The 14656-nt window shown below is 42.4% G+C and overlaps 1 protein-coding gene and 1 non-coding gene across 3 annotated transcripts; both read right to left on the bottom strand.

Annotated features, from left to right (window-relative positions):
• Window positions 1-3722: 3722 nt before the first annotated feature.
• On the bottom strand, window positions 3723-13902 carry LOC125159531 (histone H2B type 2-F). Of its 2 annotated transcripts, none has more exons than XM_047848021.1 (2): window positions 13526-13902; window positions 3723-3780 (listed from the first exon to the last, which is right to left on the bottom strand). In XM_047848021.1, exons 1-2 carry the CDS (start codon window positions 13900-13902, stop codon window positions 3768-3770), a joined length of 390 nt encoding a protein of 129 aa, XP_047703977.1. In that variant the 3' UTR covers window positions 3723-3767. The 2 variants fall into 2 exon arrangements, with proteins under 2 accessions (XP_047703977.1, XP_047703976.1); XM_047848020.1 differs by lacking the exon at window positions 3723-3780 and adding an exon at window positions 7507-7561.
• On the bottom strand, window positions 9083-9276 carry LOC125159555 (U2 spliceosomal RNA). Its single transcript, XR_007149818.1, has one exon. It is a non-coding gene; the product is annotated as a U2 spliceosomal RNA (small nuclear RNA).
• Window positions 13903-14656: the final 754 nt, after the last annotated feature.

The following is a 14656-nucleotide window of genomic DNA, read 5'->3' as shown; positions in this document are numbered from 1 at the left end:
CAGATATATGTTAGCAATCATCCTCAAAGCATATGGCCCCCTGATCTACATCTGAAGGGGCTCATGACTAAGATTTTATTGAAAGTAATAAATGGCCTTTTCCTAACCATAGGTCCTGGAATCCTTGCTTCCAAAATTCCTTAAGACTTATGCTATCCCTAGCCCTCTCCCAACTTGAGAGTGTATAATCTTCACAACCCCAAGCACGGCTTTTTATGCACATGGGTCCTGTCCCTGTGCTTTAATAAAACTATCTTTTGGCACTGAAGATGTCTCAAGAATTCTTTCTTGACCTTTTGCTCTGAACCCCAACACTTCCACATCACTTGCTACCACACTGGGGAGAAACCCTAGAGCCTTCTGGATTTAGGAATCTCCCCAACCTTCATCCCAGAAGTCCAAGGTAGCCAGACCTGCCCGAAAACCAGATGGAATGGAGTCACAGCTGGCAAGTGGCTGGAAGGTGTTCAATAGTCCTGAATGCCACCAGGCCAGTTAGACACAGACCCCAGGGACAGTAAGGACGGCACAATAGTGGAAGCAAGGAAACCAGTTAGGAATTTAGGTGGGAGATAATGGTAGTTTGGATTTACAGGGAGCAGTGGAGGTGTTGAGAAGTGGTCACATTTGGAATATATTTTGTAGGAAGTGCCCCCCCCCCCCACAGCTTTATGATTGATTAAATGTGGGGAATGTGGGGAAAAAGAGGAGTCAGAAAAACTAGATTTGGGCCTGAGCAATAAACTGATTCCATTAACTGGGAAACAGCAAGTTGTAATAGAGGAGAGAGGAGTAGCAAGAAGCAAAAGTTTTGTATTGGACATATTAATATTCCTGTTTGACATTTAAGTGTAACTTGAAAAACCAATGGAATATGAATGGTGCTCAGAGAACAATCCTGGGATAGAGCTAAAAATTTGAGAATCATCATATATATGTTGTATTTGGAGTCATGGGATTAGAAAAGACAATGTAAGCAGAAAGTACAGATAGAAAAGAGTCTAAGGCTGAACCCTGGGATGTACCAAATCTTAAACATGTAGAAGGCTTGGCAGCAGAGGATATTGACAAGGAATAGCTAATGAGATAAGAGGAAAACAGAGAAGAAAGTGTCTCAAGAAAGAAAGAGTGTTAAACTATGTCAAATTCTCCTAAGACTATTATCGGATTTGGAGTGGGATTGCAATAAATATGTAGATTTGGGGAGTGAGGGTGAGGGAGAGATACTGGCATCATTACAATACTGACTTTACCAGGGTGCCTGGGTGGCTCAGCTGGTTAAGCTTCTGACTCGGTTTTGGCTCAGGTCATGATCTCACAGTTCTTGAGTTCAAGCCCCAAGTCGGGCTCTGTGCTGACAGCTTGGAGCCTGGAGCCTGCTTCGGATTCTGTGTCTCCCTCTCTCTCTTCTCCTCCCCCAATCAGAGAGAGTCTCTCTCTCTCTCTCTCTCTCTCTCTCTCTCTGTCAAAAATAAATAAACATTAAAAAATTAAAAAAAAAAAAAAGAAGAAGAAGAAATTGTGGACAGGGAGCATGTGTTAAAGGGAGAGTTTCCCAAACCTAAGTGAGTTAATGGAGACAGAAAATCTCTAAGGAAGGCCAATCGGTCTATACATTCCAGAGAAATAAGCTCCCCAAATGCGGTTCTGAGAATATCCTCTTGAGGAAGCTGTGGCATAATCTCCAGTGAAACAGCCCTGGGGTCTGGCTGTGACTGAAGACCATTTCTTCTGAAAGGGCAAGAAATGGCTTTATTGGCAATGGGTTTATAGGTTCCGTATTTATTTTAGAAAATAATCATTTCCTAACCTGAATTCAATCACATCTTGACATTTCACAGGCTTTAGGCCTGATAAACTAGAATTCAAATCTTAACCCTGCAAGGTTAGCTCCTTGAACTGCAATTTCTTATCCCAATTATGTTTCATTCCACTGTGAAATCTATATTGTGGCCTCATAGTATCTAACTTTTATGGGTTAACTTTATTTACCAAATACTCTTTTTTTTAAATTTGGTTTGTACAGGTTATTTCACTTAATCTTAATAGTATCTGTTTCCGTCACTGCCTCATAATATTAGCAGCTGGCTTTTCATTTTTTTCCATTATCTTGATCAATTTGCATAAATATCGTCTCTTCCCTCAGGGTCTGGTAAAACTCTCTGGACCTGGAGTTGTTTTTAAGAGTACATCGTTGCCCCTCTTTTCCGTTTCTCCTACAGCTATTTTTATTCAGTCATTCTACCTTTCTTAGGGCAACTTTGATCACTTGTATTAAAAATCTAATATTTTGTCTGCATCTGCAAATATATGTATCAAAATACACATAGCACTTAGAATATCTTCTGCATCTAATGTTGCTGACATATTGGTGTACTTTTTCTCTTTCAATGTTAAATTATCAAAGGGTTAACCCTTTAATTTTCCTTCAAAGAACCAGATTTTGGTTTTATTGATGAATCCTATTTTGGGGAGTGAGGAAGTATGGTTGATTCGATTCATTTCTGCTACTTAAAAAATTTTTTTTAATGTTTTTTTCTGTTTTTGAGAGAGAGAGAAAAACAGAGCATGAGTGGGAGAGGGGCAGACTCAGAATCTGAAACAGGCTCCAGGTTCTGAGCTGTCATCACACAGCCTGACACAGGACTCAAACTCAGGAACAACAAGACCACACCAGGCATCTGCTCAACCAACTGAGCCACCCAGATGCCCCTGCTCATTTCTGCTTTGAGCCTAACTTATTCCCCTACTCAACTTTTGTTGTCCCTTTATTAGCTTTTAAGGTAAAATCTTGCTTTGTTATTTCTAATAGTGCTCCTTTTCTCATAAATGCATTTTAAAGCTCTGAATTTTCCTCTGTCCTCTTCTTATAGGTTTTAATATAGCGTGCTCTCTTTGTTATTATAATTGGATGCTAAAAATTATATCATTTTTATTTTTATATCCTCCTTAGCCCATGTGCTTTTCCCAAAAGTATAGATCAAGGAGAATATTTTTAGTTATATCTTTGCAAATGATTAGTGTATGTGTCCCCTATGGTTTCAACTTTTTCAACACTCATTAAGGTTATGTCTTCTCACATGTGGTCAGTTTTTATCAGTATTTATGTGGCTTCAAAATGTACATTTTCTACTTTGGGTACAAGATGGGGTGGGTGTAAGTATAGCCCTGACTAATTGTGTTAACCGTGTTCTTCAAATCCTCTATATCCTCAACAAGTTTTAGCCCACTTGATATGCCAATTCTGGAGACTGCTTTTTCCCATTATAAATGATTTGCATATATTAGTCCAGAGATTTATCTGTTATACCCCTTTCCCGCCTAAATACACCCCCCGGTCATGATACCATGAAAGACACTTATTTTCCTCAGAAAATAAAAAGTTTTCTTACCTTTTTTTCTCTAGGCCAAGAATTGAAATTCAAATGTTACCTCAGTTAACTTTCCTGCTAATCCCACAACTGTGTTCTCTACACATACTTGCTGTTTCTGAAAAAAAGATATTCATTTAGGAATAATTTCTATTGCCCAGCCTCTTGACAGTAATGTGAAGAAAATTTTGAACAAGATAATTCAAACACTTAAAAAGATATCAGAGGAGGGGTGCCTGGGTGGCTTAGTCGGTTCAGTGTCCAACTTCAGCTCAGGTCATGATCTCGGCAGCCCGTGAGTTCTAGCTCCACGTTGGGCTCTGTGCTGACAGCTCGGAGCCTGGAACCTGCTTCAGATTCTGTGTCTCCCTCTCTGTCTCTCTGCGCCTCCTCTGCTCACGCTCTGTCTCTGTCTCAAAAATAAATAAACATTAAAAAAAATTAGAATTCCACCAGCTAGAAACTAAGACTTACACAATGCTCAAACATCATTGCCTTCAACAAAACAAAAATGAAGCGGATGTCTTTAGGTATATTCTGTTCTCCTGAATGTTAAAAACCTGGATGTCAAAAGAGCGATATGGATTTCTCCCATAATCACCTTCTGGTAGTTTATGATTACTGCACTTGATCATGTGAAGTAACAGAGATAATTTGCTCCTTATTTTACTTCATTTCACTAATTTGCATTCTCCATTTTTTGCCACAAGATTCCTTCTTCTGGAGGCCTGGGACTGTTCAAGTCCCAAGATAATCTCCAACTCTCTCCATCTCTCTCTCAAAATACTCGACCAATCCCAAGCCACTACCTCTTTACTACCTTGAGACAGTGGGCCAGCATCTAAGTTTCATCCTCAAAAGTCAAGTACTGGAGAACCGCTTCAGCCCTATTAGTTCCCTCCTCTGCTCTCTGTTTCTGGCTTTGGCCATCTAAGCAAAGTTCCTTGGATTGGTTGATAGTGAGATTCTCTCTAGATTCTTGTACCTCATTTTAGTACAATCATCTGAAATAAATCACCTATTACATAATGTGTTGTTGGCCAAAGAAAAGAAACCTTGAGATCTCAGAACTATCATCTGCCTTGTTCACTATTTCTTGGACTGTAGTTAAATAGGACAGTCTTCCGTGGCACCTGGGTAGCTCTGTAGGTTGAGTGTCTGACTCTTGATTTCAGTTCAGGTCATGATCCCAGGGTCATCGGATCCCAGGAACCCCCGTGGCCGGCTTCTCACTGGGCATGGAGCCTGCTTAAGATTCTCTCTCTCCTTCTGCCCCTCCCCACCCATGCTCTCTCTCTAAAATAAAAATAAGTCTTCCTTATATTCTTGGGAAAACTTTGGTTCCTGAATAGGTGGCAAAAACAAGAGTTTCATCTTGAAAATACTGAGAGGAAAAATGTGAAATACTTTAAACAAGCAGAAATGATCAACTCCTAAGTCATCAACCTGGTTCCACAAGCTCATTTTAAAATTTCTAACTTAAACTTTTCCTGGGGCGCCTGGGTGACTCAGTTGGTTGAGCGCCCAGCTTTGGCTCAGGTCATGATCTTGTGGTTCGGGAGTTCAAGCCCCGCATTGGTCTCTGTGCTGACAGCCTGGAGCCTGCTTCAGATTCTGTGTCTCCCTCTCTCTGCCCCTCATCCCCTCAAAACTAAGTAAAAACATTTAAAAAATTTCCCAAATATTTGCAATTCTCCTTTCTGTTATAAGGTGTGTCCTTCTCTGTGCTACCTAATAGTGTACCCTACATCATTTTTATTCACTTGGCTTACTCCTATGTTAAATTCTCAAAATCCAAAGGTTTCAACTCAGAAATCAGAAATAGCAAGGGAGTATTTAATGAAAGTATTCCATTTTTCCTGAGAGCATTGAGGGGAGGTATTGTAAACATCATCTGATTAAAAAAAAAAAAGATATTTGTCAGATAACTTAGGTCTTTATAGAGCACTAGTAACAGACACTATAAATAAGGTCTTTTGTTTTCTAATGCATGCTTTTTTTTTCCTATCAGGACACAGCAGACACTTGAAGGTTCTACAGAATCAAAGGCCCAACAAGTAAATTGTTGAATTGCCTTCTTGGGTAATGGTTTAGAACTCCTAGAAAAAGGAGTTCTTGGGGCTCCTGGGTGGCTCAGTTGGTTAAGTATCCAACTCTTGGTTTTGGCTAAGGTCATGATCTCACTGCTTGGGATTCTCTCCCTCTCTCTCTCAAAATAAAGAAGTAAACTTAAAAAAAAAAAAAAAAGAAAGAAAGAAAAAGAAGTTCTTATTGCTCCAATGCAAGATCCTTAGGGAAGGGACTCTCAAATCCCTAGGAATCTCTTAAAGTTGTGCTTGTTAGGAAGGGAAATGTGCTTTGGGGGTACAATGGTACTTATGCAGGAAGTGCCTTCCTACCCATACTCACAGTGAGGGAAACACTGATCAAATATTCACCATGTTCCAGCCCCCCTACTAAGTGCATACAATACATAATCTCATTCAGTCTTCATGACAAGCCTAGAAGGTAGGTTCCATTATTTTTCTCATTTCCCAGAGGAAGAAGTTGAGGTTCAGAGGAGGAAAGAAACTTTCCCAAGGTCATATAGTTCTTGGGGGGAGGGGGGGACTGGGACTCACTGCTAATGCTCATCACTACAGGAAGCTGCCTTTTCAGCTAGTATCTTTGACTTTATTATAATCAGTTTGCTGTAAGGGGTCCATGGCTAGAGACAAGAGAGTGGACTGTGACAGGATTCCTGATACAGAGCTCCTAAAACTCTTGTAATTTTCTGGGTAATAAGGGTGTCAAGAACATCTTTTCTTGTATTTGGTCTTTGACCCGGGTTCTTGACACAGAGCTCCTAAATCTCTTGGCATTTCCTAGGTAATGGGGAGTGTCTTTTGTCTCATGAGATGGTTTTTGGTGGGCTCCTAGGTAGCTTCAGGATGGAGGCTGGTCACCAGAAAGGCTAAACTTTGATTAGAAGCTGGGAACGTTTAGCCTCCCCCACCCCCCATCCTCGAGGGGAGGAAGGTGTGGAGATTGAGCTGATGATCCCATCGTGTCTACTTGATAAAGCCTCCGTAAAAATCCCTAAACTGTAGGGTTCAGAAACCACATTTCAAGAGAGTGGACACAACTCCACAGACACTCTGGCACTCGGGACCCTTCTAGATCTTGCCCTGTCTTCATCTGGCTGATCATCTGTATCCTTTCCTAGATCCCTTACAATAAACTGGTAAATATGTTTCCCCGAGTTCTGAGAGTCATTGCAACAACTTATCAAATGTGATGAGGGGGTGGGAACGCCTGATTTGTAACCAAAACTGACAGAAGTGTGAGTAACCTGGGAACCCACTACTGTGATTGGTGTCTGAAGTGGGGGGCAGCCTTATGGGACTGAGCCCATAATCTGTGGTATCTGTGCTAAATCCAGGTAGAATTGCTTGGTGTGGAAAACCCACACATTTGGGGGCCAGAAGTATTGAGAGTAGAGGAAATGGAAGTTTTCTTCCACCCTCTTACTGCTTCTGAACTAGTATAGGTTAGTATAAATAACCAACAATTTACACTGGGAAACTTCTAAACTGCTTTGTGGACCATGGTTGTTAACAACCTCCCCTAGACCTTCACTCTGTGTTGTGCTGTTCCCGATTCAGAGAGAAAAAATTTCAAACTCATTTTTTGTTACATCCAAGGCTGGGAGCTCTGCCATCCCTTTCAACCCTTCTCTCTCATCAATCCGCTCATCCCATAAATATTTACTGAGCACCCACTATATTCCAGATACAGTTCTAAGTGATGGGGATAGGGAAAGAAAGAAAAAGACCTGCCTTCGTAGGACTTACTCTAGGAAGGTAAGAGGAGAGTCAGACAATGGGTCAGAGCACAGCCTAAATTACTGTAACAAATCTTTAAAAAACAAAAACAAAAACAGTGGCTTAAAGAAGATACAAGTTCATCTCTCATGTCATAGTCCAGAGCTAGTGGCGTAGTTCAGTCATCCTTATCACAAGATTTCTGTTTCAGGGTCCAAGGTGGTTGTCACAGTGCCTGCCGTCATCTTTGCAACCAAGCCAGAGGAGAGGGAAAAAAGGTAAGGGCGGCACATACCTATTCCTTCTTAGGGCACAAACTTGAAATAATATAGAACAGGAGTGCCCGTTCACCCCTCATTGGCCCAGAACGTTGTCTTATGGACAAACCTAGATACAAGAGAAGCTGGTAAATTAACCTTTAACTGAGAAGCCATGCACTCAGAAAGCACGGAGTTACAGTAAGCAGGTAAGAATAGTTTTTATGAAGGGAGCACCTGGGTGGCTCAGTTGGTTGAGCATCTGACTTTGGCTCAGGTCATGGCCTTGCAGTCTGTGAGTTTGAGCCACACGTCGGGCTTACTGCTGTCAGCCTGTCAGCACACAGCCTGTTTTAGATCCTCTGTCCTCCTCTCTCTTACCCCCCTCCCCTGCTTGTGCTCTCCCAAAATATAAACATTTTAAAAAGCAAAGAACAGTTTTTATGAGTAGTAGACTCTGAGTCAGTAATAAACAAACACATTATTCAGATGAGACATGGAGGAAAATTAAGCAAGGTAGGGGAATAGAGAGTATTATGAAGTTGGAGGAGGAGGTGGGTTTATCTTACATAAGCTGGTCAAGGAAGTCCTCACTGGTAAGACGGTAAGGGACCCTTTGAGAAGAAACCCAAAAGACATGAGGAAGCCAGTCGCCTAAGTATCTGGGGGGGACAGCCTTCCCAGAAGAGGAAATGGCAAGTGAAGGGCCCGGAGATAGGCGGCCTGGGTGTATTCAAGTAAGAAGAGACCAGGGAGTGCAGTGGAGCAGACAAAAGGGAGAGCAGGAAGACATGGTAGGTGGGCCATCATAAGGATGCCACCTTCACTCCGAAGCCATGGTTGGTGCAGGGGGTGGTGGGGAGGGTGGTAGGGGGTGGTGTTCAGATGGGGAGGAGAGCGTGGGAGTAACAGGATCTGACTCACGTTTCAAGAAGTTTACACCGGCTGTTTTGTGGAAAACAGAGAGGGTAGATGGCAAAAGCAAGGAGACCAGGCAGAAGGCTGTTGCAACCACCCTGGGCACCTGGGGAGGTGGCGGTGGCTTAGGGCATGGGGCAGTGGCACAAGTGTCAAGGTGTGGTTGGAGACTTGACACATTTTGAGTTAACGATATTTTATGATAAATCATGGGTGATTGAGAAAAGGTTTGTTATTCACTCACCCTATTATCATCACCCCCAGAAAGAGAAAATTAATCTCACAGGGAACAAGAAAGTCAAATTTCTCTCAAGCCACACTGTGGTGAACAAAGCTTCAGCAGGCTTGAAGGGTTAGGAGCCAAGAACAATGTGACTTGAAAGGTTTTGTAAGCAGGAGGAGAAGCCAGAACTTTTCAATATAAGGACATAAAATAGTCTGTGAAAATAAAAAAAAAAATTTAAGAGATACATTAAAGGTGAAAGGAAAATGTTACAACCTGGATGAGAGGTGCACAATTAATGACCTCTAGTCACAGAATATAGAATGATGGAGAATTTCATCTACCAAAATCAGACGATTAATTGAAAGAGGTTGCAGTGAAAATTGAATAAAGCTGAAACTTAAAAAAAAAAATCCCAGAGGATACTTAATATATTGGTTGCAAACAATATTCCAGCTGAACCTCATGTACTTGGGAAGGAGGGCACCTATAGAGCCCCATCACCTACACAGGTGATGGAAATGATCCTCATGGAGCTTTCCTGAGCCCTCCAGCCAGATGCAACCTATCATTCTCCTTAACTGAGAACATTTCCTTCTTCCCCCTCTTTTGGGAAAAACACATTTTGCCTTGAATTATAATTATCTGTATACTGATAAGAAGAGATACTACACTTGATCTTAGCCAAAAGGCCGAGAAGCGATATATAATTATCTGTATACTAGTGTAATTCCCTCTAGCAGATGTATTTACATCTTGTTACCCATCTCACTGCTTTGCTGAGATGTTCGATATGGAGATTTGATCACACACGAAAAGAAAACACGACCCTGCTTTTACTTTTCAGAAGTTTGTTGATGTTGACAGTACGGGCTCTAGGATATTTTACCAAGTTTTCTATTTTTGCCAAATCATATAGTGGCTCAACAATAGTTACGAAATGTGGAAACAATCTTCAATAATATCTAGTAATTCCCCAGTCTTGTTCCTTCCTTGCTAAAGATTGACATTCTTTGGAGATGTCTGGCTGGCTCAGAAGAGCATAAGACTCTTGATCTCGTGAGTTTGAGCCCCACATGGGGTGTAAAGGTTAAAAAAAAAAAAAGATTGACATTCTTTGATAACTCCCACTTTATGCCCCCCAAATAGATCTTAATTCCCATCTGTTGCCCTGTGCTTAAATTATAGTCATCCAAATTTAAATATGTTGACTCTTAGATCACTTTTAGGAAATGCATCGTTTTTCAACGTTTTTTATTTATTTTTGGGACAGAGAGAGACAGAGCATGGATGGGGGAGGGGCAGAGAGAGAGGGAGACACAGAATTGGAAACAGGCTCCAGGCTCCGAGCCATCAGCCCAGAGCCCGACGCGGGGCTCGAACTCCCGGACTGCGAGATCATGACCTGGCTGAAGTCGGACGCTTAACCGACTGCGCCACCCAGGCGCCCCAGAAATGCATCGTTTTAAAATGAGATATTTGTCTAAAAATGATGGCAAGGTTAAATTGTCATCTTTTAAGTTTATATAGATACCACAATCCATTCACCAATCCTTAAAATGATGACTAACCAATCTCTTTTATTTTTTTATTTTTTTAACATTTATTTTTGAGAGAGAGACAGAGTGGAGTTGGGGCAGAGAAAGAGGGAGACACAGAATCTGAAGCAGGCTCCAGGCTCTGAGCTGTCAGCACAGAGCCTGACGCGGGCTCGAACTCATGAACCGTGAGATCATGACCTGAGCTGAAGTCAGACACTGAACCTGAGCCATCCAGATTCCCCATGACGAGCCAAGCTTAATGACATTTGACCCGACCCAGACCGAGACTATTTCTACATTTGCAATGCTCACTGGATCTGATATGTAAAGCTCCTTATGTTTAAAAAAAAAATTTTTTTTTACATTTATTCACTTTTGAGAAACAGAGTGAGACAACGCATGAGCGGGGGAGGGGCAGAGAGAAGGAGACACAGAATCCGAAGCAGGCTCCAGGCTCTGAGCAAGCGGTCAGCACAGAGCCTGATGTGGGGCTCAAACCCACAAACTGCAAAGTAGGACGCTCAACCAACTGAGCCACCCAGGCACCCCAAAGCTCCTTATCTTAAGACCACAAACTTTTTTCATCTTCTGGAATGCATCTCCCTCCTCACCCTTGTTTACAAGACTGGAAACGCAACATCTAAACTAGGCTGAAAAAGCTCCAGTCTAATCCTGTCCTTTTGGCTACATAGATACATTGGATGAAGGGGAGCTATCAAGCGCAGTACTCTATCTGTCCCTCTTAGGAGTTTTTAATCTCCAATTGTTGTTTTAACTGGGTCAGTAATTATTATAAAAGTGTTTCAGGTTATAGGAGCAAGAAACATTAGGAAAAAGTAGAAGAAAAAACCTTATTGGAGTACATGAACTTACCACCTTCAGGTCCATTTTCTGGTGTTCTGTGGTCTGAGCAATCAGTCAACAAATGTTCATCAAGATGCTATTTTATAATGGGCACTGGAACAGCTTTTGTCAAAGATCCCAAGAAGGATTTTTTAAAGAAAGTAGACCCTGTCTTCTCATAGAAGACAAACACAAGAAAATGTAAAAACAACGAAAAAGAAAGTAAGGAACAGGGCTCCACAGTTCACAAAGTTACAGTTAATTGCAAATTCATTGTGCAAGGAATAAAACCTTAAGCACTGAAAGGAGAAAGACTTCCTGTGAGCTATAATGGGATGGAAAAGCTTCAAGGAGTGAGATTTGAGGAAGATTTTAAAGAACTGTGGAAAACCTGGGTGGTTCAGTTAGTTAAGCGTCTGACTTCAGCTCAGGCCATGATCTTGCGTTCCGTGGGTTCGAGCCCCACGTCGGGTTCTGTGCTGACAGCTCAGAGCCTGGAACCTGCTTCCGATTCTGTGTCTCCCTGTGTATGAGTGGGGACTCACACACACACTCTCTCAAAAATACTTTTAAAAATTAAAAAGTTTAAAGAACTGCCAGGTTGACAGGCTTTGAGTAGTCGAGAGGGCAACGGAGTACCACAGTTTAGAAGGACCACATAACAAAAGCACAAAGAGGACCTTAAGAGGCACTATAGGACAGTGCGTACAGCATTTGGGCTATGCTAGAAAGCTGAGGAAAATGAACAGCTGAAGAAGGGAAGTTTGGGCCAGATGGCAGAAAGCCTTTAGTTTCAGAATAAGGAGTTGGGGCTTAATCCTTTAGTCCTGAGTGACTCATGATAGCTTCTGATCAGGTGAGCCAACTGATAATGCTTTAACAACTTCAAAAGACCATGAAAAACATGGTCACTAGTCCTCTGGGACTTCAGGATCCTAGGGGAGGAGACCAGATAGGGTCTCTGATGGTTTGAGTAGAAGGCACACCACCCTGGCCTTTTCATTTAACTTTTCCTACCATAAAATGTGCTGCATAATGATTTCCTTTCTTTCACTGGGAAATTATAATTCTCAGTGAGTCATTCCTCTCGCCAGGGAAAATGACTCAGAAAATCTTCATTTCCCAGTGAAAGAAAGAAATCCTATATAGCCCATTTTATGTAACTTTAATGGGATGTAAATTTGAACTCTTACATTATAAAATTCATTTTAAGTGCAAACTTGTCAATTCCTTAAAGTTTATCAATAATGGCCTAATTTCAAATCTTGACAAATGAATCTGAAACTAAGATTTTTCCCTTTAACTTAGGGTAGGTTTTACTGGGCAAACATTCACCAGCCTGGCCAGATTGGCCAGGTTATGCAAGTTTTGAACTAAAGGATCTTTAGAAAGCCATTTTATATGCTAACTGTGGCCATTTGCACATCATGCATTTTTTTTTTTTTTTAATAAATGCACCTGAGAACACCAAAAACCACTTCCCCAAGTTCCCACCTCCAACCTATCAGGAAATTCAAGGAGAGGCACCTGGGAGGGCTTAGCAAGCAGCAAAGTGGCTTTTATAGCTAGGAAATTGTTACAGAAGACAAGGTCCTTGCCCTGGAGAAGAACGTTTTCCTGTGGAGGAGTGTAAGCAACCACAGCAAATCTGTGTTCTTCTCAGCTTTCACCAAGAGCAAGAACATGCGCTAGGTGGTGGGGCTGAGGGAAGGTTTGACCCAAATGAGAATTAAATCCTGATGGAAGGGAAGTCTGGGCGCTTGGTCTACCAAATACCACAGGAGGACTGAGGTTACAGGCCAGGTGAAGTCTTGGCTGTAGGCACAGTCCTGTACATTAGGTTAGGTTTCCCGGCATCCCTGGCCCTTACCCACTAAATGCCTTAGCATTCCTCCCAAGAGATGATTTGTCTGTAGGTATTACAAAATATCCCATATCCCACAGGATGGGGGCAAAAATTTGTACCTGATTGAGGTATGGGGCTAGAAGGAAACGAGGGGAGGATTGCTAGATCAGAACTACAAAGGGCAACAGACTAAAGCAGACTTTATTGGAAACCATTTGTGACAAACGCCTAGAAGCGTTTGTTACAGATTGGAACATTAAGAAACAGTGGGAACAGAGAGCTATCTGTATACTAAGGAAAACAAACGTCAGCTGGCCTAAGTTTCGTGTTGACATACAGCGTTAATAAAGTAGAACAGCACCCCACCGCCAGAAATCAAAAAACCCAGAACTGCATCAACTTTGCTTACTGTTACCTGTACCTCAGTTTCCTCTAGAAGTAGGCAGAGACCATCTTGAGGACGAGTTTTGTTACCAAAAAGAGTCGTGCCACTAGGGGGACACCACCGCACTATAGGAGATTCCAGGTCTTAACCAGGGCAAGCTTGATCAGTCGTAACCTAGCCCCATGCCCAAATATTTGAGACCACAACCCGCCCAACCTAAAAGCCACCCAAGCGTTTAACAAGTGTGGACAGCCGCTTCCTGTGACAAGTTAAGTGGCTCTGAAAAGAGCCGTTGGGGTAAAAGTAGCTGTTCTATTGCGTCCCTTGCACGCCCTTACTTCGAGCTGGTGTATTTGGTGACAGCCTTGGTGCCCTCGGACACGGCATGCTTGGCCAGCTCGCCGGGCAGCAGCAGACGCACGGCCGTCTGGATCTCCCGGGACGTGATGGTCGAGCGCTTGTTGTAATGCGCCAGGCGAGAGGCTTCACCGGCGATGCGCTCGAAGATGTCGTTGACGAACGAGTTCATGATGCCCATGGCCTTGGACGAGATGCCGGTGTCCGGGTGAACCTGTTTCAACACCTTATACACATAGACGGAATAGCTCTCCTTACGGCTACGCTTGCGCTTCTTGCCGTCCTTCTTCTGCACTTTCGTAACAGCTTTCTTAGAGCCCTTCTTGGGAGCGGGAGCCGACTTCGCTGGATCAGGCATTTTTGCTAGAAGAAACGCCACACAGCCGAAAGGATCCGGACTACACTCAAGCGGCTTCGTTACGCGCTACTTATAGAGCCCGTATGCAAATGAAGGCTCGCATAGGACTGCATTTTTATTGGTTAATTTCCAACAAGGTCGTCATACAGGGGTGGAGTCTATGCAAATAATAGCTTCTGCTAGCGCTTCCTTAATGGCTATCAGAGCAAACGTCTTCTTAGCCAATTGAAATGTTACGTTTCAGACCAACCAATAAGTTACGTAAAAGTATAGTTCACCTGTTTGGGGTGTTTGGGGATGGTTATTACTTTTCAGTTGTACTTGCATACGGAAAAGATCCGAAGTGCCCATTTCTATTTTTGCATCACTTTACTTCCTACACTTTGTGGAAGTTTGTTTTGCCTTTGGGTTTCGGAGCAGTAACAAACATCTCAAAAAAAAAACAAAACAAAAAAACCCAACCCATCAGGAATTTCCCTCAAATTCCTATTCGTGTTTGCGCTGTCTTATGCAATAGGGTATTAGATATTAGATCCATACAACTCTTAAGGCACATAAACCAGGAAAAAGGCTCCCATTTGCAAACCAGGATTTACATCCAGCTTAGTCTTAACCGTAAAATCTAGTTGAAAACCCAAATCCCCAACCCGGCAGTTATCACAAACCCACACGACCTCCTTCCCGCTTCGTTTCTATATCGATTCGTGCTAACGCTTTGTACGAGTAGCGTGTTAACGTTACAAACGGCTAGTAG

The sequence above is a fragment of the Prionailurus viverrinus genome, unplaced genomic scaffold, assembly GCF_022837055.1.
Source record: "Prionailurus viverrinus isolate Anna unplaced genomic scaffold, UM_Priviv_1.0 scaffold_50, whole genome shotgun sequence".
Lineage (NCBI taxonomy): Eukaryota > Metazoa > Chordata > Mammalia > Carnivora > Felidae > Prionailurus > Prionailurus viverrinus.
Note: the sequence above shows the minus strand (reverse complement) of the source record. Positions and strands in the feature narration are given on the sequence as shown.